We start from the raw sequence: 26,035 nt of genomic DNA on the forward strand, positions 1-26,035 counted from the left end.
ATTTATAATACGTTATAAATGATCTAATTTCATTACGAGAGAGTGGCTTAATCAGGACGAGGTTGAAGGAGCAGATGATTTTACTGAAAATTATATGGACATGTTAGTTCCAATAGTTACTATTGAGTGTTACACGAGTGCCCCTGAACTGAATTGAAATAAATATACTTTTGTGAATTCTAATCTACTTTCTCAGCAATCTTAAAAAATAGTCTTGACTAGTATCAAATAAAAGTATTAAACAATTTTTTTTTGTTTTTAGAATAAATCCGAAGCATTTACTCTATAAACACACATTTTGAAGAATCTCACGTGAGATTGGGGGATGGGAGAGGGGGTTGAGCCAAATCTCACGAAATCTCACTAGGGGAGGGGGTGTTAAAAATGTCTAAAAACGCCTCACGTAATTTATGGACGTCCCATAATGAGACATACTAAATCAAACTGTATACTGTTTGTGTTTATATGTGGGCAGGAATAGTGGGTAAAATAATTTAGTGAACCATATTTTTTTGATAATGGCCTGAATGGTCATCGATACTTAGAATTTCTCCAAATTGATTTCCCACCCACGTTATGTGATATTCCCATAAACATTCGCAGAGACATAAGATTCATGCACGATGGAGCTTTTCGCCATTCCCTAAATGATGTAAATAATCATCTTAATAACATTTTTCCTATTTGGTGGAGTGGTTCATTTGCGTGGCCACTACGTTGCTCTGGATTAAATACAGTGGATTCATTTTTTGAGGATATCTTCTTCTTCTTCTCACGCTGTTTTTTCATTGAAAGTTGGTAACCACGTTTGTCTGTGTGTCAAAATCTTTCTTTTGCGACCAATGCGTCTTAGTACTTCGTCGTTGGTGATTCTGTCAGTCCAGGTTATCTTCATAATGCGTCTATACAGCCGCATCTCAAATGCCTCAAGTGTTTTGTTCATTTGAGTTTTCAAGGTCCAAGTTTCCACTCCGTACAGCAGTACTGACTACACATAACATTCCAAGAATCCTATGCGACAATATATAGAATGGAATTCGAAAAATCAGCTAAAACCTAATTTACGTCAAATCGAATTTGATTATTTATTATTTTATAATAATTCCAATGGTATTATAGGAAGATGTACCTGTAAAAACAATGTATATTAATTTAAATACACATATGCAACAACTTAAAATATAGCTTTCACAATAAACAGTCTTTCTTATGTAAACTCATTTGATTGTGATAAATCTAATCAACTTTTTCATAAGCTTGTTAAAATAATGTCCGAATGTAAATCAGCCTATCCCACCATATACCTACGGTTTTTTGGCAAGACGATTCTAAAAGAGTGATGCCATGAAATATGCCTAGAGGGAAGAATGAATAAAAAAAACCGGTCCTGATCGATCGTGTGTGTACCACTTAGCACCGGCATCTTATTTTCCGTATAATCAAATACGAATTTTATGAATGAATGAATCTGGTTACACCATTCCCTGCACCGCCCACCTTACGGCATCGATTGATTTAAAACCGATTGACGATAGACACACAAAATACACTCTCCGATTGCGCAATTTCCTCTTTACAGGGTCTACACATTTATCACTGTATAAGAAAGATCAAGTCAAATTCTGATTAATAGTGAAATACAGTAAAAGCTCTTTATTCGCTGGGTATATGTTCCAAAAATATGCCGCGAATACAGAAACCGTGAATACGGAATGGTAATTTGTATGGGATTATGGGGTATACGTTCCTAGGTGACAAAATAAATAAATATATAAAAAAATCAATTTTATTTAAGTTTTTGAACATTTTGATTAATTATCTTTAGGCTTTAGCACATTTGCCATTCTTAAACCTTCACGAAGATTTTTCAAATTAAATATCACGTTTCCAGTGCTTGTTGAAGCCTCTAATAGGCTGTGAATTTAACATTTCCTCCAAGTCGGTTTCAGTCAAATCTTCATCTTGCGATTCAAGCAATTCCTGAATGTCACTTGATTCTATCTGCTCGAACCCATCTCGTCCTCGATCACAATTTTTATAACGAATGTGAAAGACGAAAAAATAAAACACGCAAAGCGACTTTTACCATAGAGCGGAACAGCAACATTTAAAATATCTATATGTACTTCATCATTGAATAATAAGGTTGCTTTCATTCTGTTTATTTATATTTTAAAAAACACAGATTGCGACGAAGGCGGCTTATGTCAAAGTTGTCGGCTATATCATTTAACAACATACTTTAGGCAAGGTTTTTATAAGATCTATTTTACTTTTTTATTAGTCCATTTGACGGCATTTACAAAGGATATTGGGTTGGATACCTATTGGAATCCTTTTATTATTATGTATGTACTTATTAGATCCGCGAATAAAGAAATTTTTAGCATTCTACATTTTTTTACTCCGCGAGTAGTGAAAACGCGAATGAAGGAAGCGCGAATAAAGAATTTTTACTGTAGTCAATTCTATACTTGCTCGCAATAAAATTAGCTTACTCAGTACGCGTTCGTTTAGTATACGATAAATCAATTAACTTTTGACCCTATTTATTAAAAAAGTTGTCTACTTGAAAAGAAAACATTTAACTTTACTTTGTATTGCCACCACAACCTTATTAATGTTTTGATGAACTCTTGTGGTATGCCTTCTCGTCAATAGCCCCTACAATTCCTGTAGGATTTTCGTTGTCTGACTTCTGGTCCTGATCCTTCTTTCAAGCTCACTCAATATATGTTCAATTGAATTAAAATCAGAAATTCTTGCCGGCCACTCCGCAAAAATAATTCCCGTCTCACTTAGATAATAGAATGTATGTATTGAAGCATTAATGTAAAAGTCTACTTTAGAACCGCATACGGCACTTTTTTATTGTACCTTTGTACAGTTAACGAACCAGAAGCCACGATCATTCAACCTACGCAAATAGTTTTCTTTGTCTACAATATACTTTTTCACATACTTACTTTTGAGTGAGATTGATTTTACACCAATTCAAAAACATTGTTAAATAAATTAAAGTTAATGGAAATAGCAAATGCTTTAGCACGCCTTTAGACCGTCTCGTCGTCTAGCATATAGTCACCAAACGCTAGCAACTGGGACTAAAATTAAATCATATGTATTGGCTGTAAATCAAAACTGTCCATAGATAACAGGACTCTACTGTACAACTCTATCCTTAGACCCATTTAGATTTACATCTTACAAATGTTCCAAGCTGCTGCGCGCCGTCGTTGCTGCACTTTACTATGTTCTCAACAAGATGATTGAGTATGACATCAAGGATATCATCATCGTTTCAGTGCGAAATCAAGGTAACCAAATGATAGTGCACTGTAATGTAATGGCCAAACAATTTAATGTGCGCCATGATAATGAAGTTTGTCGAATGAAACGTCTACGAGTATTGCCATTCAACATTAATAAACAGTCCATTTGGATTAAGAAGTAGATTGGATATAATTTAATATTATAACATGAAGGTGATTATTCGCGGAAGCGCAAGTGCTTTGTTTCAGTCATAACAAACGCTTATTACCAGATAGACTAATTGTAGTTTCCACTAGGAGTTATAGAAATTGTCAGAATGTTGAACCAAAGTTAATTCGCAGCTTTATTGAATTTTTGAAAGTGTTACTTACACTATGGCCACTGTTGCACCTGAACAAGAGCCAAAAGTCGATTTAACAAATTTGTAGATACTATAAAGCGGCTATCCCGGTCTGATGTCGCCCGAATCCGATTGTTTATTTCACAATTTTACAACTGGGAATTGAACTAATTTTTAAATATGGATTAAGTATAAACTTGAAATGAACTTGAACTCATATTTTTTTTTTCAGCTACCAAACACTCTACCAACTGTAACGTTTAAACCGAAGATTGTAGATAAGCGCTATCTATAAAACGTGAAGTCAATATATGTAGTTCAAACTGACGTTTCAGGCTTAAACTTCTCTTATAAAATAGCACTTAACTACTGTCCGAATGAAGACATCTGGCAACGACGCGCTGATTTTGAATTGAATCAGTGCTACCATTTTAGCGGACTGAAATCGAATATAACCTAATCTTTATTATCAATACAAGTTTTATAATGAATCCTTTGTAGTTACATTACTTAAACGAGATTTTTTGAATATGAACAAACGTTACTCCTTCAAGTGTATAATAATTAATTTTTTTATAAAATTTACATGAGAATTGACTTTGCACGTTCTTCAAATTCTAATACTCTAGAAGTTTCATTCTCCAGTATCTAACCAATATAACCCGATGAAATAATCATTCATTTAGTTTCACATTATATCCGTTAATTTCACGTATCTATTCGAAAGTTCTGATTACAACACCCTGTAGTTGTGTTCGACCCGAGGCAGGCTTATTTCGTATTTGATGTTAATTAGTACTGTCACGTAAGTTAATTGGTGGGTCCGGTGGGCATAATATAACTGCAGGTATTTCAATTAGAACAGCCGCGCAACTTTAACACTGGATTTAGATATTGTCGTTTTTCTTTCCGTGTTTTGAGGCCGACAAACACGAGTACAGGGACGGATTCTCAAATTAATATTGAGAAACTGGTTCGAAAAGGAAAGAATTGATTTACTAAAGAAATATTAAGAAATTAGTTAAAAAATATAGTAAGTAATATGATAATAGAAACTGAAATAGTTATTTTTCCTAACAAGTTTCAAAAGTTATATTTTAGAAACTTTCACACCCGTAAAATTACTTTTGGATCGTGTTACGCAAAATATTTTTTCTATACCCGTTTTTATGCAAAACAGTATATAGATTAACAAGAAAGTAGAGTTTTATGAAGACAATTACTTACAATGTAATGAATTATGTAATTGAAATGACAATGTTGAAATTGAAATTGAACACATAGGTAGTTGTACTAATTTTCAAGTCATTGATTTTTTAGCGGCAATTTTCAATTTTTAAGTATTATATTTTGTTTATTAAAGAATTGTATATATATCTCTCTGCTAAATTGGTTGGTTTCATGCCTCTAGAAAAAAATATTGATTATTATTATGTAAAAAAAGGGGCTGACAGTCGAGAAACAAACACTGTCTTAAAAATTAGCACCTCCACCTCCACGTAAGAAATACCACACAAAAACTCTACCATTTCGTTAAGGATATGTGGAAGAATGTTTGCTAACAACTGGGAAGCTAAATTCAAAATAATTTATGCTTGCATATAAGCGTAGTTGAAATCAGAAGCATAGGAAAAAGGGTCACGAGAGTCACAAGAAATCTTTCCACCGTTTCAATTGAAGTTCCACTCAGCTTATCGCCACTACAAAATTCGTAATATACAGATTAAAAACTATCAAAATCATACATATAGTACATACTATAGGAAGTTAGTTTAGTTTAGTTTAACAACAAATTTGAAAAACTATATGAGCTAGGGAACATTAGAAAACATGTGGACCCAGTAACTTACTAAGGACACCACAAGCTTCCAATCAAAAATTACGATAATACACCACTTTTTGAATGAAATAAAAAGACAGAGAAGATCAGATAGCTAAAAGTGCTAAAGGTAATCAATACTGGGATAAACTCTAGTATCGGATTGTGAGTGCTTTAAATACCAAAATTACCAAAGAAGCAGCGTCCATGCCACTCGTTGAGCTAAAGCTTGTCTTAGAACTGTAAAAACTTTAGTAGTGAAGTACAACTCTAGGTTATGGTGGAGGTATTCAACAGACAAATGAAGAAATGTCCCTGCGACATTATAAAGGAAGACAAGGAAATTGTCCACACTGTTGTTAGTCTGTAAACAGCGTATTTCGAGCTCAAAAGGAACCTTATCAGAGGTTTATAAAGGAATCATGTTTTATTCTATTAATCTGAGGGAAATCTGCTGAGGACGTTCTATATAACTGAGCCAGTATATTAAACGTACAGTCCTCAGTGATAGGTCTAACAAGGAGCTTTGTGAATGAATGACCGTCTCTAAGCTGACCTTCTAGAGTAGTAGTAGGTTAGTAATATTATTTGGATTTAGAGAACCGTAAAGATCTTAATATGTCACAGAAGAAAAGGGAACGAATAACTTTAATAAAATGTACATATCTTAGTTTCTCGGTGTCTCTTCAAGTTAGCGCGGAGAATCTGCGACTATTATGTAACGAATAAATAATATACAATTTAGTGTTTGCTCAACAACAACTCAAGTAGAGTTCACTACAATAACGATAAAGGTTTTCGTCATATTCGTTTTAGAATGTTGAATCTCTAATAAATTCTGCTGAAAGATATTAACCTTTTCACTGCGACGCCCTTCTATAGTCGGGCCAGTGAAGCTTTCTCGGCTTTCCCCCATTTTAGTAGGTCTAGACGAATGTTCTATGCTTGCGGACCATACCTATAGTAGATTTTCAACATTTGACTGTTGCAACTGAACAAAATAGTCTCATAAACACACTCTAATGGATATCAGAAATTATTGATAAAGTAATACTAGCAGTGAAAAGGTTAATTATTCTTTTTTTAGGAAATAGTTGATCATAAAGAATAATTGATATGTAAAGGCTTAGAAAAACTTTCTCATTTATAAAACTTAAATAATTAAATATAACATAATTAGCTTTATTTATATAGTTTCACGTATCAGTTTCTTATATCAACTGTAATCCCCTGTAATTTAAGTAATCTTCATCCAATAATCTCTAATGACTCTTCTTCAAGAATCTTTGAATCTCCATGAAAACGCTGCCCCTATTCATCATTCCTACTTCATAAGTTTCCAGAGAAAATTTCGAATATAGGAAATGTATCTTCAATTACATTTTCATTCCTAATAACCACAAGATCTATATAATTTCTTTTTTTTTATTTTACAAAAACTGTTCGATGACATTTATGAATGACTTCCAAGTAGTTTATTCATTAACAAAAAGTGAGGATTTTTTCTAACTTTACGGATCTGGTGGCCAACAAATATAACAAATATTCCCTCATGTAGTTTTTCGTCTGCAATATGTGGAAATATGTTAGCAAATACGAGAATGCATCACTGATTAAAAAAAAAGAGAGAGAAATGCTTTATTGTCAAAAATTTGTTACAATTTGTAGACAAACGCTTATGAAAACCAAAAAACAATCATAAAAATGACTAAAAGATACAAATACAATAAAATTTCAATATACAGAAGAAAACCACAATGAGTAACAAAATTATAGGTAATGGTAAGAGGTAATTATTAGTATCTAAGTCCATAGCAAAATTAAACAATTATGCAGAATGTCGATATTAAATATTATTAGAAGTCGTTTACAGAGTAGAAGGTACTTTCTAATAAATATGCCCTCAAATTATTGCAAAATGCCCGAAAAGATGATATCGTTTTGATTTCAATTGGCAAATAATTGCGCATTTTTTTCCATTCTAAAATATTGAGCCCTTAATTAATTCTGAACGTGGAGTAGGTAGGTAATAGTTGTGCACTGTTTTCCTATGTGGATAGTCGTGCAACGACCTTGAAGAAGCGTGCTTACGAATTAGGCAAACAGATTCAAAGATGAATAAGGGTCAGAATTTTTAATCTTTTAAGAAGCCCCTGCAGTGAGCCCTGCTGTTTAGTCTCAGTAAATATCTAGCAGCTCTCTTTTGTAGTTTGAAGATTCGCTCAAATTGCGTTGCACCGCACGTACCCCAGAAGAGAAGGGCATATCGGAGATGCCACTCAATAAGAGCATTTTCATAACCTCCAGTTTATTGTGTAAAGGGGTAGAATAATGTTTTTATATCTACCAACGACTCATATTTGATGTCCATTTTGTCCAAGTATACTCGTTTTTTTACATGTTACTATCTGGTTTTGATGTCCTATAAACAAACGAAACAAGAGTATTTGGTAAATCTACCTTTTAAACCTAATAATAAACAGATGATTTTGAAGTCGCCGCTGTTTACATTGAATTTATTCATACTTTATTAATTCAAAACTTACTTTCTTTACATTTATTGCATATCCTATTGGTATAGTCGGTTTCTTATCAACGTAGTGCAAGAAAACAGCTTTCATATTCTATTTATAAATACGAATAAACACCATTCTTTTTTATTAAAGTTTTGATTAATCGCTTTTAAAGGTCCCGGTTTATCTGCATAATTCCCTACTCTTTTGAAAACTTATGAGTTAACCCTACTTTTATTTCTGGTTAAACTCACTTCTGTATCTGGTGTTAACAAATTCTGTAGTAAGCGCGATCCAAGAAGTTCTTGCTTGATAATCTCTATTGAGATCATTTAATTTAGCTTGACTAATTGAATGTGGACTATTTTCTCTAAGAGATAAATAGTCCAAAACACTAGAAATAATTTTATTTTCATATGTAACATGCCGTTCGGCTTGTTACGTTTTTCTTCAAACATTTTGAATGTTCCTTTTGTTCACGTATTGTGGCACAGTAGTCACTTCTGATTTATTTGTTCTAACTTTCGAGTTTTTGAAGAAATTAATTTGTTATCGACCTCTCACTATATTCGAGAAAACCAAAAAAACCTCGAAATTCGAATTTTTCCTCTACCTATACAGAGTGAGTTTTATATGATTTTTATAAATTTTTTATCGCAAGGGTCTTGTCAGATCATTCCTTTTCCGGAAAAATAATGAATCTTGTTACTATAGCTACATATACAGTATCTACTACAGTACTACAGTATTTACAATAAATATTGTACATTATGATGGCTATGATTGAATAAACTCGTTTATTTTGAATATTCTTTAATAATTTTTGTATTAATACCAATCTCGTAACAAGGTCTAATGTCAGTAAGTTAGTAAAAGTTTAACGAAACTGGTGCAGTAAAATATTTATACAAATCATGGTGCAGAAAACTTACAACAACTGGAGACAAACACACACAATGTTTGTGTCATGTGAGAAGTAGATCCACATTTGTGAAGTAGAAAAATTACGACTTTTAGAAAACATACAATTAAGACGATTACACCAAATGCTTTAATACAACAGGCCATGCGATTTTTAAAACTTTGCAATACATTTTGCAACATCCCTGACTGCTCAATTCTTCTTATCTCTGTGGTAATCCTATATTTTAATTCCTAAATATTCACACACACCCCTAGGGAGTCGCGAAGCCTTAGTCGGGGGGTCGCCGACTGAAAGAAATAGGCAAGGAATACAATAAGAACACAATTTTAATGAAAAGAATGGGCTTGTTTATTTTACAAAAGTTTATCAAATCGTGGTGTTATTTTTGAAACGTTAATAAACGTTAATAATCAAATTTTTCTAATTGCAGTCTATTTCTCTTTTTAGTCTTAATGTTTACCATTGCAGAAAACGTCAGCTTACACAAGTATGAAGTGGCGAATGGCACTAATAGTTTTAGAGCTTCCTTTGCTAGCTCTGGATATTCGTGTTTTCTTTTCATCCAAAGCACGTCAACATGTTGGGAATAAAATTCCATTTTAAGCATGCCATCAGCAGCTAAATCTAGAAGAGATTCTTTCATATTTGTGGTGACATCAGCCAGATCCATTGACTTGTCCAAAAAAGGGTTGAAAATCCATCTACGCCCATTGTCAGATTTAGAGTGCAAGTCTGGAAAGTATGTCGAAAGTTTTCTCTTGTAAATTAAGCAAGCTCTGTATTAGGCAAGGAATGTGAGCCCTTACTACAAGACTTTGGTTTGATGCGTTATCTTCAACAATCTTCTGAACACATGGAAAAGAGTCAAATATATTGTTTTGAAGAGAGGATGACCATAAACGAAGTTTTGCACGAAATGCTTTGACTTTATCTTTAGCTGTTGAAATATTTTTTTCTCGACCTTGGAGGTGCTTGCTCAAATTATTAAGGTGGTTAAAAAGATCTGCCACAAATGCTAATTTCATGAGTCAAATACATTAATAATTCAGCTCTCAGTTCTAGAACTCTTATCAATACCTTTCCTTTGGATATCGACCTGGCCTCTGTGTGGTAAAGGAGATTTTGATGAAGCGAGCCCATATCTTCACAAACGATTCTAAATAGCCGGATTTGCAAGGCTTTTCCTTTGATAGAATTCACAATTCTTATTACCTCCTTGAGCACGTCATTTAAATCAGAAGGTACTACCTACCTTAGCAGCTAGAGCCTGTCGATGAAGAAAACAGTGAGTCCAGGATATGTTTGGCATTATCGATTTTAATTTCGCAAGGAGTCCGCTATTTTTGCCAGTCATAGCTTTAGCGCCATCGCTACAAATAGCGATACATGTTTTCCAATCAATATCGTAGTCGCAAGTGTTTTCTAAAAACATATCGTACAAACACTGACCAGACGTGTTTGCAGGAAGTTCTTTGCAAAATAAGATTTCTTCCATGATACTATCGTCTGTTTCAAAGCGCACAAATACTACAAACTGAGCACAATCTGAAACATCTGTAGATTCGTCAAACTGCATAGCAAAATGTTTCCTGTACTTTAATTTTTCGATTACTTGTTCTTGAATATCATTGGCCATAGCATTTATTCTGCGTGAAATTGTATTATCAGAAAGTGGTATGTTTTTCAACTTGTTTGCCTCTTGCTTATTGATCATAATTTCAACCATATCAAAAGCTGCTGGCAAAATAAGATTTTCGGCAATTGTATGTGGTTTCCCTGCTTTAACAATTCGATACGCCACTTTGTAGCTAGCTAATAAGGCTGGCTCCTTGACACTGGATGCCTGAAAATAAACAAAACAACCTAGAAGTGAATAGTCAATAAAAATTAAGCACGCGGAACCTTTGCACACCAAAATTAAGTATAATAAAAAGTTTTAAGCAAACAACAAAGAAATAAACATTATAAAACATCAACAATAAAAACAGCAAAAATTAGAAAAACTACACCAGCAACAATTGGGAAAACACTATTTTATTATCTGAATCATAGTATTTTGCTGTTGACTAAGAGCTTTCGTTCAAAAAAATCCAACGGCTTATATGCCTTATAAGCTTTGACGGTTTCATACTCTCACGTGATAAAACATCGCCGCAAATTACACATTGAGGTTTATGGTTTATGACTGTGAACCCGTATTTCAAATAACTGTCATCATAATTTTTTCGGGATTGATTTACCACAACCGCTATTGACACTCGTACCAGATGTTGAACGTTGCGATCTCTTGAGAAACTTATCCATTTTATAAACGTGCGGAACGAGCGAAAAAACAATGAATGACGTCCGTACTTAGCGCTGACTGCGCTTAACTGAGTGAGATGAGAGTTGAAACCAAAAAAACATTGCGGGCGGCGGCGCGTGAGTTGGCATTCAAATTAAGTCGCTAGCGCGTAGCTTTACCAACTTACCTTGTACCTACTTTCGACTCTCGCGGCTTGTAGAGTAGATATGAATATAAATAAATAAATGTATCAAAATAGAAAAAAATCATTAACGTAGTCTTTTTATTAAATTATTTCTTAGTCTTTCTATGACACAAGGGGGTCGCCAGAATTTTTCAACTTGTAAAGGGGTCGCGAAATCAAAAAGATTGAAAAACACTGGTTTATTTCATCAGGTAAAATAATATTACTATATTTATGTCTCAGATATTTTCTAACGCTCAATACCTAATAGCTTTTTGATAAAATCTGAGGTTTAAATTTAGTCAATTTATTATAATTTTTTCCTTACAAAACACACAGATCATTTATTGCGCTTCCATAATTGAATAAAACATGTAGTCTTTTCTCTTTTGTTACTTATAGAAAATTATTACGCATAACTGATCACAATAAAATAGTTGAGATCTGAAAAAAATATACAGTTGAGTATCAGAAACTGTCTCTAAAAACACTGAAATATGAAAAGAATGAACATTGAATTGAACAATCAAGTATCCAAAAATAGTATGAAAATGTAATTTTTATGTATTTCGTTAGTAAATTAGACGAAATTATGTCAACTTGCTCCGAAATAAGCAGCGTTGCAACTGACAAACCTAACGGAAATTTGTCTTAGCAACTTTCGATCCATTTTACAGATACTTGCAACCGAGCAAATCATCTAGCAATTTCTTTATACTAAAGATTGTCTAATTAAAAAGTGCTCCAAAGCCAGATTTATGAAGATAGATTTTTTTAATAAAAAATTTGCAATATGCAAAAAACTGTGGATATCGTTGCAACCGCGCTAACCTTGCCAGAAGTTGATTTTTTTAATTTAAATATATTGAATAACATATTGAAAACGACTATCATGATAATGACAACACCACAGAGGAAAAGAGCAATGAGAAGTTTGTCAATACAACTGACTGAAAAAAATGCAATGAGCTTAGAAAAGTTCAAAGTTCCATATATCTTGGAGTGGTTATCAAGGTTGACGGTGGATGAGGAAGAAAATCTGGAAGCGAAGATGACGAGGGGAAGTAAACAGTTGGGATCGCTGAACGCGATAATAAGATCCGAAAAAATTTCCAGAAAGGCGAAGCTACATCTATACAAAACAATAATAAGAGCAACAGTAAGCTACAGAGGCGAAACGTGGATTCTTGACAAAGCAAAGGAAGAGAAATTAGATATGTGGGAAAGAAAAATACTTGGAAGGATACTAGGCGATAAAAGGGGAAAAGGGGGAGAAGATTTATAGTTGAAGAGAATAAATAATTAAATAAGGAATATATTTGGAGAAGCAGAACTAAGCAAAAAGATCCAAAAAAAAATAGAGTGGCTGGGTTATATACAGAGAAAGCCAGGTTTTCAAGCAATAAAAAAATGATGGACATGGAACAAGGGGGAAGAAGAAAAATGAAGATCAAGGAAAAATTGTATACAGAAGTGATGAAAGATCTAAGAGAGGGAGAAACGAATTCAGGACTGGAAAACGAAAGCAAAAAATAGGGAAAGGAATCACTATGAGCCTAAAAGGCCTGCGTAATTTTCTCATCAATTTTTCCCGTTTCTCTTGTACAGAAAATTAATGAATTTCAACTTGTCACTTAGAATAAAAAATAATTTACAGTGAATACACAAATAATAATTGATGCTTTGAAATAGATGGCAACGTTGCCCAAAGGAGATTTCAAAATTATATTTCTAATTTAGAGATGGATAATTCACAGATCTCTTTCCAGCAGTATTTTTTTTTGAAAGTCATGCTTCCGCGTAGTCTACCGTAATTAATTTTTCAAGAACTTTAAGGATAGCGGTTTATGTCATATTATTTTTATGCCGATTTGGATTTGTAGTTCAAAGTAATTGCTCCAGAGACTTGATTGATTTAAGATTCAAGAATGACTTGTATATTTGTAGTACGCACATTTTTATATTAATTTTGAAATAATCTCCTTTTGTTCCAGGGCTGCCACGCAGATAGTTTTAACATTGTTTTTTGCAAGTCTCTTGAAAATATCTTCAGAAAGAGAACACAAGGTATCATTAAGTATTAAAAATTATTTATTATTATATTCAATCGGTATATAATTCTATTCAGGTTTCATAATATTGAGATTCAACTAAAGGAATTGAAAATCAATCAACGTAACTAAAATTGGATAGTGGCACTTTCATTTTACTTATTAAGCGAAAACATTCCTATTCTCACTATTCTTTTCTCCTTCTTTTCTCTTATACAATACATGTGTGGTGTTACTTAGTTGCGTAAATTTAAGAAATGGTAGATAATAATTCAAATCAAAATACCCCAATCCAAAGTTTTTTAACCTTGGTTGGTTTGGGAGAGTATGAGTGTTGGTACAGTGGTGGTGTAAACGGTATGTTGACTATGAATATGACAAATTACAAGGGCTGGGTTCCTGAGAGATCAAGTGACAACACCACTCCCCATAAATTCATGACATTTCCAATATCGAAAAACGAAAACTTGCTTGCGAGTAGAGAAAATACAGAATGTATATGAGATCAGAAATATTTGTAGCAAATAGAATTACTCTAATCATTATAACAGAATATACATATATTCGCTGATAGGTAGAAGAGTAAAGTCATCAGAGAGAGGTGTCAAATAGACAATGTAGTCAGATGACCAGGATTATATGAGATAACAAATCCCACAGAAAAGCCAGAGTTTGCTAACCAACACAATTGTGAGGCAGTTTTTTTCTACTTCCTAATTTTTAGAAATCCTTACGGTTCTGATTTAATTAAACTTCTTCACCAACGAATTTTACCATACTAACACTGACATCATCCCAAGAATAAAACAACGATTCAACGAAGATGTCAGGAACGAAAATAGGGACCTTTTAATAGATCTATGCAATACAAATGAATTACGCATGAATAATACATTTTTCCCACATAAAGACCAGTACAAATATACCTTTGAAAACACAAGAGGACATAGATCAATGATCTATTATGTATATACTAACTAATAGAGAAATACACCCGTCCAAAATTTAGATGTAAGAGCAGTAACTTCGGCACAAGTAGGGAGTGACCAGAAATTAATCATAGGAAAAATAAGAATGGTCAAATCAATTTACAATAAGAACACACCATTAGAATACATCACAAAAATATGAGTTGAAAGCCTACAAGATGATTCAACAAAGTACCTTTATGAAAGCAGACTTAAGGAAGCAATCGAGAGCAATCGAATCACGGACGATGATGGAATGCTGGATAAAAATAAAAACTAATAGTATAAAAGCCGCAAAGGAATCTCTCGGCGAGAAAATAGTGGATAAAAATAAAGAACTCAAAAAGAAAACGCTACGGTTCTGTAGGGAAATAAAAGAAAAATGTAAAGAAAAGAAAAAAGCGTACCTGGAATATATGACAAACAAAACACCACCCTCATATGAGAACTATAAGAGGATTCGCAAGGAGACGCATAGGATCGCCAGAATGACTTCTACAGATTACAAAAGGAAATGTGGAGACCATAGGCAAGAAATGAAAGAAATAATAGAAGTAAAACATATAGGAATAAAAACGTGGATAGTCTACTTAAAAAGATTTTACTCACAAAACCAACTCACACCAGAAATCCCAACTGATGAAGAGACCAGAATAAGTACAAAGGAAGTGGAGGAAGCTCGGAGAAAACTAAAAAACCGAAAGGCTACAGGCAGTGATGGAATAGCAAATGAACTTTTAAAAAATTGTGGGAAAGCAATGAATGAGCAGTTGGCACTGTTCATTAACAAAATATTAAAACACAACAAAGCACCTAAAGAATAGAAAACAAGTATACTAATTTCATTGTTTAAAGGTGACAGAAAAGAGCCGGAAAACTATAAAGGAATCAACCTTCCAAACACTACTCTAAAAATGACAACCAAAATTTTAATCCAACTAGTAAATCAAAGAATATCTTTAGAGGACGAACCACAAGGTTTTAGAAGTGGAAGATCATGTACAGACGCAGTTCGAGGATATATTGAAAAATTGTTAGCCTACAAACCAAACAAAATTTCAATGTCAAAATATTTTATTACTCAACATATTCTCCTCTTAATTGGATACATTTATTACAGCGAACCTGCAACGTCTCTAAACCTGTTATTAAAAAAAATATTTCTTCTTGCACTGCAAACCAGACCTCCACAGCTTTTATTACCTCCTCGTTGGAAGGATATTTTCGATCTTTTAAACTTTTTTCATTTGAGGAAAGAGATGATAGTCGGACGAAGCCAAATCTGGTGAATAAGGAGGGTGCTCTAGTAATTCAAACCCTAAATCACGAATTTTTTGCATGGCGTTGTCCTGCAAAAACAAAACATCTTTTCTCTTCGAATTTTCCCCTTAGAGTGGTCAGTAATGTCGAATAGTAATCTCCAGTTACTGTTCTACCCTTATCTAAAAAATCAATCATAATTACTCCATGGCAATCTGCCGAAAAATTGAAGCAAGAACTTTTTCAGCAGATTTTTGGACACGATTGTTGCTTTGTTTCTGGCTCGTAGAAATGTACCCAAGTCTCATCCATAGTAACAATTCGGTTTAAGATGTCTATATCGTTTTCAAATCGAGCACAGATCGAACGCGATGCTTCTACCCTTGCACGCTTTTGGTCAACATTCAAACATTTGAGGATCCAATTTGCAGCAATTTAATTGACTTGACAAAAGCCTTTGACCGAGTTAAATTAAAAGACGTGGTTCACCTTTTATACAATAGACAAATACCGAAAAAATGAAGCGATAATATAACTTAAAAGCACAACAAAAGAAAGAAACAGGTAGAATGGCCTATAGAAAAGATAGAAGAAGAAAAAGAAGAGTATACTCACAGAAGGTTTTGTTATGAAATTTTTCTCAAAATATCATATTGATAATGCAATTATAACTTTAAAATTAAGTTTATGGAACGACACAAAAAATATTCAGTGTTAATGCATTATTCTAAAAATAAAAGTGATTTTGAAATAAAAATTCATTAGGTATTTCTATAGAAAAATAAGAAATGTGGCAACAATGTAAGTACCATGATGGTATTGAGTATATCACAAAATGCTTACAATTCAACTTTTTTATAAATGGTTTCTGTGTCTAACTTTCTGTATCTAAGTTTTGTTTCCAAAGCGATTTTCCAATAATTTCTTATGAATCAGTACAATTCTAAAGAATTCGCAAATGACTATTACATCTAATGTTAATAAAAGAGACAAGAACTATTCCTAACTGTACAGTTCCAATTATAGTTTAATATTAAATTTTATAGCAAATTTCCATGTCTATATGGTTTGTTTTATGTTCTTTAGGTTCACAATATAGTCCTTTATCCTGAAAAACACTCTTGGTGCCAAATAACACCGATCCAACAAATTATAGCAGCACCTGGTTATGAATCAGTAACGATAGATAATAATGTATGTGTTGGTGCATGTTATAGTTACTCCATACCAAGAACTCAACCTGCAGAGCCGGGAGAGTTCATCGGGCCGTATTGCGATAGCTGTCAACCATCTGAAATTAAATGTTACCACGTAAATCTGAAGTTGATTGAGAATTTAGACGCGCCCAAAGTTCTCCAAAAACGAGTGCAAATTATTACCAAATGTTCTTGTCAAAGTTGTGATACGATCAGAACAGAAGATTGTGAAATTACGGATGGCAGTACGGTAGAATTGCCGCAAAATCTTTTTACCATCGATAAAAATGGAAATAAAACCTTCAGCGAAGAACTTCCGGATCTTCTTGATAGAAACGATACTTACCATCCCAATTTGAATATCGAAAACGATATTAAAAAGCAAAAGTATAAGAAATGGTTCGAAAGCCATCAAAATGAAATTGAGAGAACTTATAGCTCGGATTTATATAAGTTATTCTTGAAACAAAACAGAGATAACAATTTAAAAATAGAAGAGGATTTAGATGAACTCAATTTACCTCCCACTTTTGGACTCGAAGGTAATCCAAGCGGTCTAAAAGGAAATCATATCGGAATGGGGTTATCGAAAAAAAATCACAAGGATTTGGAAGGTAAATATTAATATTACAGTATATTATACACCCATTTAGACTAACGTTTATTTCACTTTTTACAAATCAGAATCGGAATCCGAAGATGAACTGTTGCTATAAATATTCTATGAGTGGATCGATCATTTTATCAGTAATATTGTCTCTTCTTCTTTTTAATATCACTCATTTTAATAGAATTTTTCTTCAAACTCCTCCCTTTGTGCCTATACCGCTTTAATTGGGCTTAGTTCGATAGTTAGATAACTGGGATGAAACTTAATATTCTTTGAATTTAGCCAACTGTGTAAATCTTTTTCGAACCAATTTATTGTAGGAAATTTTCTCTCTCTCTCCTATCTCTCGAGTGATAACTTGCGTTATCCATTACTATTATACAGTTTTGGGGAAAAATATTTATCATTTGTTCGAACCATTCTTCTAAATCATCAGCATTATTCATTATAGTTACCGGAACGAGTTTATTTAAAAGTCAATAAACCACCGTTAACAAAACCGTTTGAATTGCAGACGTGGACTGTTATCAATCTGCGCCCTTTTCCTTTTGGTGAATTAAAACCAGTAGATGAATTATTTGAAAAAGGTAGTCTTCGAGTTGTAATAGTTTCATCTTTCCAAAATTTATTTGGTGTATTTCCCTCATATATCTATGTTTCTTCTAAATATAATAAATGTAATTTCTTTTCTATACTACAATATCGTTTCTTCCTAGGTAACCCAGTTTTTACAGCTGTTAATTCCACTCCTTTAAGAAAGTCCAGAATGTGGGATGTCTTCTATTTTATACACTCCCAAGTGTAGTGCTCTGGAGTTCCTTAGTGTTTCATACTTCGAAAGAATGTGGATAGAGGTTTCGTCCTTTATATAACAAAATCTTCACACTGCATTATTTGTTACGTCTAGCATCTTCAGGTGTTCATTGAGGCGACAATGCCCCGATAAGGCTCATGCTAGTATTCGTAGATTGTTCTTATTTAAGATGGTACATTCAGCAGATATCAACTGGTTATATTTTCTCAGGATGTCTTTGACTGTCTCATGCTTTTTCTAATGTTCTGTAGCTGATACCACAGAAGGGTTCCGGTTCGGTTCGATACCATTAAGGGCTCCTCTGTCCCCGTATTAAAACCACTTTTAATGGACCGATTTTTTGACGTTTATGCAGCCGTTCCAAACTTTCCTTAATTACACTACAATTCACAATAGATTGCATACTGCACCTTGGAAGTTGTAGCTAAACTGTTAATAACACACAACTTGGATCTCCTTACTATATGAAAAACCCAAAATTGTATTTTCAATCGAAAATATATTCTTTGAACTGAATTAAACAAGTTTTATAGCTTTTATTGGCAAAGAGGTATTCATCAGATCTTCTGATACGGCTATGTAATCTTTAAGAGACTGAGTTTTTGACCACTCCAAACCTTTTTGGTTTTGTACAGCTTACGTTTATAACAAGCCAATAAAACCCTTAAAACTTGTATTAGCTCTAGTACATTTTTGAAACTTTTATGAAATATTTCGATTCTGTAATAAAATTTATTATTCTCTCATATATAAAAATATAAATATAAATACTATAGTTGTTCCAATAACTTACAACCTCAATGCATGGGGATAAAACAATATACAAGTCTCTCGATGATATTTTCAATTATTAAAAACCACTTAAAAGCTATTAGTAATGTATTGTTAATCTTATCAGTGTAAATAAGTGACACAATAATGATTACGTATGAGATTTGGATGTAACATTATTAATATATTAATATTGTATCATTAACTAGAAAATGAATCTGAAATGGTAAATATCAATCGCAGCCTTCTCTGTGTAACAATTCCATTCTAACTTTCACAACACACGTGAAAATTAGTACATATAAAATTATAGGTATTATTTTCATTGGGTTTTTCCTCTTAATACCACACCTTTTTGTTTATATTTAGAAACGTTTCTTGAATTTAATTATTTGAAATCTTACTAATTTCCTGAAACAAGTCAACTACATACAGCGTGTAAATGGTTAAATATAAATACAGAATATTTTTCTTGAATTATGAAATATACAAAAGCAACTCGGAATTTTTAACCCTGTGTAAATTTTAAATTAACTTATATATTTTTCCAAATTTTTATTTTGTTTTTTTGATTAACTTCTTTTTATAACAGTAGTCATATATATGTTTCTATTACTGAAAGAAACAAATGAACCTTTGAGCTATAGCAACTGCAAATCATTTATCGTTTTCTCTGTTCAATTGTGAAAATTATTGCGCTTTTAAGTGACCTAATATATGACTTTCAGCTAATATGAGGATTACTGTTAATACTTCTGAGAAATCCAACCACTCACTTTACCCGGCGCCAGTCGCTTTTTTCAATTCACTTCGAAATATTGGATCTGATTGGTCAATTCCCTGTACCCATCATCCCTGCAGTCCACAGGACGTCCGAAGTGAATTTTGATCTGTGTGCACATGAAATCAGTGCACTTGTAGCTCGTGAATACAATAATCGGTGTTAAAATCTGGCGTTTTAAGACTTTTCTAAGAAGTACAAAGTGTTAAAATAGATTAACTACTAATCTTGCCATATAATAATTATTTACTTTATTGGCGCTTTTGTTCTTTTCATTGGTCGTTGTGGAATGATATTTATTGACAAAATATTGAAACATTTTTATTTATAAACAATATCAGATACCTATTTTGGAACATTATTATGACAACTAAGATAAAACGCATGAGTATTATCATAATTATGTATTATAAATTGTTTAGCTGAAAGTGATGAGGATACTGATTCGGATGAAATTAGCACACATCCGAACGAAATCGTGGTTGTACCTGGTACTGAAGTGAAGCATCGGGATATTAAATCTGGAGAATTGACTGGCTTGAAATCGCATCAAAACCATCATCATATTGGCGAAGAAGAACTCATTGGTAAGTTAAGAAACTATTTTTAATATCTGTATATTTTAATAAAATTCTTTATCTTTATAAACATAATGATATGAAATGCATCAATAAGAACTACAATGCTAATAAACATGTAGATATGTTAATTCTGCATTTTAGATTGGTAAATAAGAACAAGATTCACTTTGGGTAACTACGAGGATGTTTTTTATCAACTATCGAAGTCTTTTTAACGTAATAACCAACAGCATTGGAACATTTATCATATCTTTGTACAAGTTTTACAATCCAAAAATAATATCGTTGATTTGGAAGCTCTGTCCTGTTAGCCACGTCTTCAGTTGTGGAAAAAGGATGCTAGACGAGACTGTTGGGCGAATGATCAAAAATGTCCCATTGAAATTAATCGATAGGTCAATAAACAGCTGCATTAACAATGGTTCCGGTTTTTATAAACTCCACAAGCGGAACACCTATTTTGTCTTGAAACATAACTTTTCTGTTACCGAAAGTTAATTTGGATTTTTTTCATTTGTTTCATGAACATGAATTGAGTTTAGTTTCTCCTATGACAATTGATTAAGTTCTTTTCTTCATAGTGATAACAGTCAGAAGATTTCAGAACTGACACCGAGAGTTTGTGCAGAAAGTATTTTATTGCATAGTTTTCAATAATGATAAAGTACCAAATATATTAAACTTCCAGGAATTCCATAGACAATGCAGTTATTGTGATTCTTTGGAGCAGGATTAGAAAAATAAAATTTCATTCTGGGTTGGGAAAGCTTAGAAGTAAGATATAAAAGGGAAAAATATGGATGGGTAGTTAGTTAATTAACTAATTTTCAAATTATAGCAAATAAAGAGTAATATAATGAGTCTCAGGCCTCGGAGTGAATAACAACTTTTCTAAATCTTGAACTTTCCACAAGACAAGTATTATTAATTTATATGTCTTTTCTCGTTTCTTCTTAACAATTTCTGACAAACAAAAACGGTGTTAAAAGATAAAAGTCCGTGAAAATTTGCAAGTCCATAAATTTTAGCAAGCTTCTTATGTATATTTATAATGTTATAAATATCTATATATCTATAAATATGTATAGACACGATTCGAATAGAAATCATCTAATGTATTTATTATTTTACTGGTCTCCAAAATTAATGCATACATTATTAATGTATAACTTTTTTTGAAAAATATGTTGGTTCCTAGTTTTAGAATGAGTTCCACTTAGTTAAAGTTGAATATAAAAAAATATAAATATTTAATAGCAATACTACTCAAAGTTAGATGTATAAATTACGTTTTTGCTGGATAAAGAACAAATTAAAATAATGATTATGAAAGACTTAACCGAAAAAATACTAGATATACGAGAGTTACTACTTAAGTTTTGTAAATGACCCATAAATTTGATATTTTGACTGTTCAAAAACATCTTTGTTGGATCTGATGTGTGAGAGCTCGCATTGTTTTGGCGGAGATTGGTTCGTCTTCTGCGATAGGTTTCCCTGATTTTTTCTAACACTTCTGGTAAATCTATGTTGGTGTACCATTCAGAATTGATAGTTCTACGTTGTTCTAATGGAACGGTGGTGAAATGTCCAATTATTCCAAAAAAAACAGGCGACCATTTGCTTCGAAGTGGATTTGGCTCGTCTTGAAAGAACAATACAGTTGATTGTTGTTTAGTTTCGGGCTCGTATGCATAGATCCATGATTCATTGCCTATCACGATCTTATATATGTCTTTTGAATCATCGCGATTGAATTGTTTCAATATTTATTTGCACCAATTGACTCGCGCTTCTTAATGAGCAATTATCAAATCATGCGGTATCCAACGGGAATAAATCTTTTTGACAGCAAAATGTTCGTGCAATATTGAATGTATGCGAGAGGAACTGATACCCAAGTTTGCCTCAATATCACGGTATTTCACGGTATTTCACATTGCAAACTTGCAATATCAGTTTACCGCATTGATGTTTTCTGGCTCATTAGTGGATTTTGAACGACCTTCACAAAATTCATCCTGTAGCGAAGCGCGACCACGATTGAATTCGGAAAACCATCGAAACACGGTGGAGAACCGAAAATTGCAACGAAAATGTTTCAAGTATCTGTATACAACTCACAACAAAAAACAACATTCGTATGACAACACGCTCTGAGAACGTTCATCATTAAAAATGTCAAACTATAATAGCAATGTCAGACTAGACATATTCACATCAGTGTTACCATATCTCAAAACTAACAGAGAATATAGAGAAATTGGAAGAAGTATAAGCTTGCCTCACATAAATAGGAAAGCTTCTAACAAGGCTCAAAATAGGTACTCGGTTGCCATCCAAAAACTACTGACAACACATTATTATTATATTTATATAATAATTTTCTGGATTTTCTTGAAATTTTGTTGATTTTTTGCAGCCGAATCCAACGACAAAGTGAAAAAATCATTAGAATTCACAATATATATGGCATATGATAAAAAATACGGTACGATAAATTAATATTGTATGTGGGTAGGCTGTTAGGTATATTGCGACCCAATTTTGCAGTGAAATTTGGTATCCTCAGTGTTTACAGCCGATCTATTAATTTTACTCGTCTTAGAAAGTTCATAATGTGGGATGACTCTGCCAAAGATCTAGTATATCAAACTGGATAGATGTTTCGTCCTCTACGTAACAGGATCTTCACATTGGCTCCACTCTCTGGTAGCCTAGCATACTCAGGTGTCCACTGAGGTACTAATGCCCCGATAAAATACCTATTAATGAATTGTTCTGCCCTAAGTTGATACATTTAACAGGTCTTCCCTAGTTATAGTTTCCTAGATGCATCTTCGTCTGTCTTTACCCCTGAGATTGTTGCAATAATTGTTTTTATCCCTATCTACCTTCTTTTCCCAGTGTTATCTCTAGTATTCTGTACTTTAACAAGCTATTTCGTTTCCCTCTACTCCACACAACTTTATTCTTCATACGTAGCTCATTTAGCTTTATCCAGGCACTTCGAAAATGGCTGCTTATATTTCGGATAAGATGGTAATCTCCTATTTTCGATAATTCCTTTTCAAGTTGAGCTGAATTAATATTTATAGCACCAATTACTCACCCTGCATCTATTCAAACTAGTATGTCTCATATCCTCATGCCTTTGGACAAAAAGTAAAGAGTTTAAGCTCAGTCTGCTTTAATGAGATTGTGTTTGCAATATATATTAAACAATCCATTCATGCAGATCCGGGTTTCATTACCCAAATTTTTATTGAAGACAAAAATTCGAGGATCTCAATAGAAAACCAGTTATTCTCTTTGCCATAGTTGAACATCAATATCTTGATCATTGTTTTCTTCGCGAATAGGGTAACAACTGCAAACTTGGTAAGGTTTAGATAAAGAGACTCAAAAAAATGGATTACAACTTTTTTCTTCACTATCGTAACACGTCGTACTATAAGTGACTTTTTATTTGCGAGGGAAATATTTTGACTCAGTTTTTGACATTGGGAAGATTACGTCAAAGTAGAATAAAACTAGTCAGGAAGAATTCGATTTCGAAGAAGATTAATTTAAACTTTATTTTGATATTTTAATTTGATTTTAATGTTATATCTTTATGAATAATTGGATTTCAAAGTGAAATTGTGTGTATATGTATGTATATGTGTATATGTATGAATTTTCATCGAAATTTAATTTATATGTTTTTGAGTATGTCGTTGATTGTGTCGAGCAGCGTATTTATAAATTTAGACCTGTCTGTATAATTAATATTTAACAAGATGGTTTTGCGTCGTACATAAAAATGATTCTAACTCACCTTATACGTATAATTCGACTTGTTTACTTTAACAAACAAAAAAATCTTTATGTGGTGTGGCAAAAATGTAGTGACTTAATCGTTAACTCATTGATTACTTATCCTAAATCCTCCATTTCAACTAGTACATTCCATACCCTCATATCTTGAGGTCATTATTAACAAGTTTAAACTACTTCCGGTTTGTCAGTCTACTATTAAAGATGCTTTAGTAAGATCTTGTGTGTGTGAAACATGGATTTTCAACAACATAGTTATAAGCAAGTGATTCTCGATAATTACTTCCACTATTTGTTATTTATGTTGTTGTCGGCAACTGTGGTTGATTTCCACGAAATTAATGATTCTTATCAAGTTCGGGATCTTTCAGATTTCAAAACATACCAATTTGTTTGCCCATAGCAGCCAATTTATTTACACCAAGTTTTTTCTGTAGCATCCACCATTTTGGTAATTTGTAAATAAATAGTTTGATGGGCGTTGGGTGGAATATACCCTTTACAAACTGTTTAAAATGAACCACATGAGCCTTAGACTATAACTAGAGTTACAAAGACTGCCACTTCGGTCTAGAAACTGGCAAAATATCTCAAAGGATTGGAGTCATTGCGTTTTCAATGCTTTGTTTCGAAATAGTTTTGAATTATGTTACAAAGATTTTAATTGCATTAGAAATATCTGAAGTGATTTCTTTCTTCCCATGAAATGAAGATCAACTGTTAATTCCCAAGTAAAGAATCATAAAGTAATGTTTCAATATTTTTGATATTGAAAAGCATAAATTGGACCCGTTTTTTGAAAAATTGAATGTCCGTTGTAATGTATCGGAAATCCCCACTAGTTAACATTAGTTCTAATAGGAGGAAAGGAGTCCTCTATGTAGAGAGAGAGATAAGTTTTATTGTCATTAGAAAATTTTACAATTTTATTGACAAAGTGTCAGTGTAAAATTTGACGTCAAAAAAGTAAACCAGAGTTACGCAATAAATTAAAAGAAAAAAGATGTCCACCGAAATTGTGAAAATCGAAAAATTGGAGTATCGAGCCATCATCAAGTACCTCTATTTAAAAGGTTTAAGAGGTAAGCAGATTTACGAAGATATGTCTAATACCCTTGGTGAACAATGTCCTTTGTATGCGACCGTGAAAAATTGGACTGCAAGCTTCAAAAGAGGTAAAGTTTCCATTGAGAATGATGACCGATCGGGAAGGCCAGTTTCTGTGTTATCCCCGAAAATATTGATGCAGTTCATGACATGATTTTATCAGACCGTCGAATTGAGCTAAAACGGATATCTGAAGCACTGAATATTTCACACGAACGCGTTCATCATATAGTTCACGTCAATTTGGACATGAGAAAAATTGCTGCAAAATGGATCCCCAAATGTTTGAATGTTGACCAAAAGCGTGCAAGGGTAGAAGCATCGCGTTCGATCTGTGCTCGATTTGAAAACGATGTAGACTTCTTAAACCGAAATGTTACTATGGATGAGGCTTGGGTACATTTCTACGATCCAGAAACAAAGCAACAATCGATGGAGTGGCGACACTCTGGTATTCCAAAACGTAAGAATTTCCGTGTCTAAAAATCTGTTGGGAAAGTTCTTGCTTCAGTTTTTTAGGATTGCCATGAAGTAATCATGATTGACTTGTTGGATAAGGCTAGAACAATAACTGGAGATTACTATTCGACATTACTGACCACTCTAAGGGAAAAAATTGAAAAGAAAAGACGCGGAAAGCGATCCAAAGGTGTTATGTTTTTGCAGGACAACGCCCCTGCACACAAATCTCATGTTGCCATGCAAAAAATTCGTGATTTAGGATTTGGCTTCGTCCGAT

General features: G+C 33.0%; 1 protein-coding gene across 2 annotated transcripts in view; it reads left to right on the forward strand.

Annotated features, from left to right (window-relative positions):
* LOC130444015 (uncharacterized) overlaps positions 1-26,035 on the forward strand; it is a 102,933-nt gene that overhangs the window by 65,954 nt on the left and 10,944 nt on the right. For both annotated transcript variants that reach the window (XM_056778971.1, XM_056778973.1), the window contains exons 2-4: positions 13,333-13,405; positions 16,704-17,427; positions 20,212-20,376. In XM_056778971.1, coding sequence (XP_056634949.1) covers positions 13,333-13,405; positions 16,704-17,427; positions 20,212-20,376 — 962 coding nt within the window. The remainder of the gene's footprint in view (positions 1-13,332; positions 13,406-16,703; positions 17,428-20,211; positions 20,377-26,035) is intronic.

This window comes from Diorhabda sublineata, chromosome 5 (genome assembly GCF_026230105.1).
Source record: "Diorhabda sublineata isolate icDioSubl1.1 chromosome 5, icDioSubl1.1, whole genome shotgun sequence".
In the NCBI taxonomy this organism is placed as follows: Eukaryota; Metazoa; Arthropoda; class Insecta; order Coleoptera; family Chrysomelidae; genus Diorhabda; species Diorhabda sublineata.